The sequence below is a fragment of the Orbicella franksi genome, chromosome 4 (assembly GCF_964199315.1).
Source record: "Orbicella franksi chromosome 4, jaOrbFran1.1, whole genome shotgun sequence".
Lineage (NCBI taxonomy): Eukaryota > Metazoa > Cnidaria > Anthozoa > Scleractinia > Merulinidae > Orbicella > Orbicella franksi.
Window position 1 is genome coordinate 18,027,301 of NC_138148.1, and position 5,000 is coordinate 18,032,300.

Genomic DNA, 5,000 nt, shown 5'->3' on the forward strand with positions numbered 1-5,000 from the left:
ATCGAGGACCTGTTATGTCAAAGGCCGTTGTTTCCGAAGCCAGAAGAAGAGCGAAGCTCCTCATACCGTAAAATTGAAGATTGCTGCAGACAGAGAAGATATAGGAAATGTGAAAGAAGCAGAATGCTCATGCAAAGCGGGGTAAATATAACTCGAAGTTCCACCACAATTACAATATAATTATCACGCTGGTGTAGGCCGTGAGTTTAGGTCACATTCCACAGGTCAGGATTACAGGTCACACGTACACATCGAATACTAAGCCGAAAAGTGTTTCGTCGATTTAAAACCGACGATAGTTAACTGGGCTTTTTGAACCTGCCGTAATTTTTTTTATCAAAAATACAAAGATTTGTGTTTTGTTTTGGACGTGGTAAAATTTTCATTAAATTTTATCCAGATTTTGAAAGCTCTAATTATGCTTTCATTAAATCCAATGGTCAGTGTGCATGTTAGCAGGTGAAATGTTTTTTTTTTGGTAAAATCTGTTTCCAACCTACATTAATCTGCTTTAACCTGTAGATAGCAATTTTAGCAATAATCTGAATTATTTTGAAGTCCAATAAATTGTTTATAAAATATGTTCAGGTTGAAACAAATCAGCTTAGGTTGGAAACAGATGTAACCCGAGAACAAATTTAACCTGCAACATATACAATCACGTTTCAATAACGTATGGAAATCTATAGTTTTGCATTGTTTACAGTGTGCAATTACTAATAGAGAGTTAAATTTTAGTCATATTTCCATGTGTATGTAAATGTATTGTATTGATGAGTTGCAATGTGACAAAATACAAATAACTTAATTGCAGGGTTGGAGGCCACTGTAACCATGTTTTTGCCTTGTTGTACCTGCTAAATCATTGGAGTATGTTGGGGATCACGGAGATCCCAGCAGATCAAACTTGTACAAGTGTGCCGCAGCAGTGGCACAAGCCACGAGGTGCCAGTATTGAACCAGAACCAGTAATGAAATGTACCTTTGTCAAAGCCTCATCTGACCAAGGTGGCAAGCGAAAACTGGCTCCAGTAACTTGTAAACTTTATGATGCAAGGGGTAAACATCTCAAGTTAAATGGGTGGAAGCAGCAAGATGTGATGGAAATGTGTCATTACCTTTCAAACGTAGAAAAACATTCCCCTTTTTCATACCTGATCAGTGATCAGGAATGTTCAACAGCTACACATACTGTTTTTGGGAATGTCCCTCTTGGTTCAACTTTAGGGTATCAACTAACTGATTTAAAGGAAACCAATACAACCTTTGCTTTTTATAAACCAAACAATTGTGTAACACTTCCAAGGGATCAGCAACCACAGGGGGTTTTGGTTTTTCCCAAGATTCCAATTTCTAGTGCATGCAGTCAGCCATTTATTCCTCCCAGTAGCTTTACACATACAAAGTCGGATCCAATTTTGCAAAGCATTAGCATAAACAATGAACGAGCTTGGGACCTTCAGATCAACACTGTTAGTCAAGCTCAGGAGCCCACATGGTTTGAAGAACGTAAACTTCGACTAACGGCTTCAAATTTTGGGAAAGTACTTCATAGAAAAAAAAGAGCCTACAGAGCCATTTCTTAAAAGTATTTTTGAAGCAAAGGATCTTTCAAATGTAGCATCAATTTGTCATGGTAAACAAAATGAAAAAGTAGTTAGATCTCACTATGCAAGAAAAATACAGAAACACTTGGATAAGAACTTTACAGTATATGACAGTGGTCTTGTTGTTAACCCCACCCACCCCTACCTTGGTGCTAACCCAGATGGTAAGGTGTTTGACCCAACTTCTGACCATCCCTTCGGATTACTAGAAATCAAGTGTCCCTACACTTGGAGGAATCACACCATGGAAGCAGCATGCGAGGATAGAAACTTCCCCTGCAGTATGGTTGATGGAGTCCCAAAGCTTAGAACTGATGATAAACAGGGTTATTATGCACAAATCCAGGGACAACTTGCCCTTAGTGGCTTACCTTGGTGTGACTTTGTAATATATCTATCAGGATCACGTAGTCTTTTTGTACAACGTATTAACTTTGATCCTACCTATTGGAACAATACACTGTTACCTAAATTAACCATGTTTTATTTTAAGCATTCCATTCTATTCTTGAGCAAAGAGAGGGCAACATCTGTTAATCCATGTGAACAGTCACTTTGCCACACCTACAGTGTAGCCCATTGGGAGTAGTAACTGTTAATACTCCATCAACATTAATGCACCAATTGAGGCTCCTTTGAATGGAAAAGCAAGGAAAACAAGTGTATTTGTTATTGTTGCAAACAAGTGCATTACTTAACTTTCCCTGGTAGCATTAGGTACAGGGTATTTAATGTATCTCACGTTTCTGTCACTGTTTTGCTTTGCAAGTAGATCTTGATTTTTAAGTTAGTCTTTGACTTCCTCAGCTAAAATAGCATCCATAAAGTTTGAGAGCAAACAGCACACTGTCCAAAGTTGATTTATGGTTCCCAGTGAGCTGATTGGGAGTCTACTGTTGAAAATAAGAAAACGCCTGACCTTCCCAATAGCTCTTTTAACATGAATCCTGTGTTTAGCTATTGTTTGTGTTCTTATGACTTCATTTTCATTAAATTGAGGTTTTTCTTTTAAAAATGGAGGAATGTTAAGTTGAAGTCCGATTTTCTGTAAGTCTCCTCCTATGTCAAACCCCTTGTCAGCCATTATGCTGTCACCTTCCAAGATTTCTGATACTTCCTTTTTTCTTGACAGTAAATCGAGAAATCCGCTCCTAAAAACTATCTGTTTGTCGGATATGGACCCTGTGTATAGCTGGGAGACAAACATAAAGCCTCCCATGGAATCGACTCCTACCAGGGATTTCAATGTATTTGTAGGTTTATAGTTTGAATAACTCTGGGACTGAATAACAAGGGAGGATGGACACTGAATTTTTAATTCAGTGCAGTCAATTATAATAATGTTATTGGGATAATCTTCCTTGAACTTTTTGGGCATGTTTTCTAGGATGACGTTCCTGTGAGGCCAGATCTTCAGGGTGCCAAGTTGTATAAACAACAGATTTAACCATGTAATAAATGTATTTGATATTGTTGCTTCTGCGACATTAAATCTCATTGCTAAGTCAAGATTGGTTAGGCCTAGACAAAGCTTCATCATAACTAGTAAAAACTCGTCTTCCACAGATAGAACATGATCTCTTGAAGAACCATGATCAGCTTCTGGTTCCGAGCTCCCATCATCATCACTTTGTGATTCTTGATCAGAGTCGAATAACAACGACGTATCAATTTTGCGCTCTTTGCTCGCCTTTGTGTTCCAGTATGTGATGTGCTTTCGATGACCACCTGGGAGAACAAACTCAAGTACCCTTCGAAACTTTTCATAACTGGAAAACCCAGTTAAATGGCTAAAATATTTCTTTTCATTACCTCTTCTGTGCACTAGATCTCTCAAAACACTCACCGAGAACCTATGCTCTCAACGTTTGATTGAATGGAACGCGAGACAAAGTTCTCCCTACCAGTTTCGTCGTATTCTCCTTCACCCTCGGATGCCGTTTCCGTTAATTCCGATTCTAGCAAAAGATTCACCTCCTCGATCTTTCTTCGTTTTTCTGGTAATGATCGCTCAGGTGTTTGTTTAGTCCAGCTAAAAATTGATGGACAGGCGCCGGCTCTCAGATACCTTTTATTAGCGTGAGGGTTTACGAAATCTTCCTCTCGGAAGTGAACTGAACAAAGTTTTGAATATTTCGTGACCGCAAAATCTTTCTTCGTGTCCCTTTTTATCCTAGAGATCCAAACCTACAAGGTAAACAGATTAAATTACAGGTCCACATATAACACAAATTTACGCGATCGAGCGATCAGGCTACATGTGTTCACCTTGAGGAATTTCTTGTCCTCTGGGAATCCATGCCAAGATGGCTCTTCCATAGTTGAGTTGTTGTAGCAATCATAAGCACAACAGTAGTGCACCATTTTGAACGAAAACAAGCGAAATTACGTCGAAAGAAGAGAACGTATTTTAACTCCGCGGTCTCTCGCTGCAATTCCTTTGCAAACACGAATGTTTGTTTACCCGATGTAAGTCACGTGTTCACCCTATGACGTAACAGTCTAAAGAGGTCTATAGCCTCAGAATAGCCACTTTTCAAGAATTGTTCGCCTCCTAGAACAGTATTCTCGAACTAAAGAGACGAGAAGATAGATATTCACGTCTTATTCCAATAATAGCGATTTTTCAGCAATCGCGTTTGGTTCCAACACAACTGTCTAACCACTTTCTATTATCCCTTTTTCCTTTTTTCCCACATCCGATCTAGTCTTTAGAATAGCTTCGTTTTCATGCAACATTGCTAGGGGGAGGGGGGGTCAATTGTACTTGCTTCTATTCATCTTTTGTTCTAAAACGTTAAGGACCTAGTTGAAATCGAGGGTTTTAGCGCGCAAAAGGGGGAGGTGTCCCAACAACTTATGGCCAGGATTGTAGGTTTACACTAGAGGAAATTGTTCCGGATTCGTGATGAATTCGGAACGTTTCAGTGCCGGATTGATTTTGCCGTTTACACAAAAGTGGACGAATCCGAAATAAAAACTCCCCGGTTTGGTCGTTTCTCCGGAGATTTTGAAACCGGAATTTAAAGTGGGAACTTTGAATCCGAAAACTTTTGAATCTGGAGAGTTTTGTCGTGTAAACGATTTTCTCTCGAATCCGGATATTTTTCCGCCTGTGATCTTTTGAGTTTGCGGCGGAACGAAAATGGCGGATTACATGATCCAGTCGTAGTCGAGTCGTAGGTACATTGATGGCCATTTGATGGCGGTCGCTGGGTGATCACCTCGTGCTGTTTCAGGTGTAGGTAATCACTTTTATAATGGGTAATGCCATACTCCTCAGAAACCCAATTTACACTTTACTGCGCAGATGACGACGATGGCACGATCGAAAACCTCGACGGTTCTAGATATTAGGAAAAGACCAGAATAAATACCTGGAGGGACCTGACA

The 5,000-nt window shown here is 39.6% G+C and overlaps 1 protein-coding gene across 1 annotated transcript in view; it reads left to right on the plus strand.

The window, feature by feature from the left end:
- The window catches only part of LOC145484485 (uncharacterized), a 2,918-nt gene extending 714 nt beyond the window's left edge, over window positions 1-2,204 (plus strand). Inside the window, exons 1-3 of the mRNA XM_081463100.1 lie at window positions 1-141; window positions 815-1,583; window positions 1,687-2,204. The exon at window positions 1-141 is cut by the window's left edge and continues 714 nt beyond it. Of these exons, the coding sequence (XP_081319226.1) occupies window positions 1-141; window positions 815-1,583; window positions 1,687-2,196 (1,420 nt within the window). The 3' untranslated portion in view covers window positions 2,197-2,204. The remainder of the gene's footprint in view (window positions 142-814; window positions 1,584-1,686) is intronic.
- The last annotated feature ends 2,796 nt before the right edge of the window (window positions 2,205-5,000 follow it).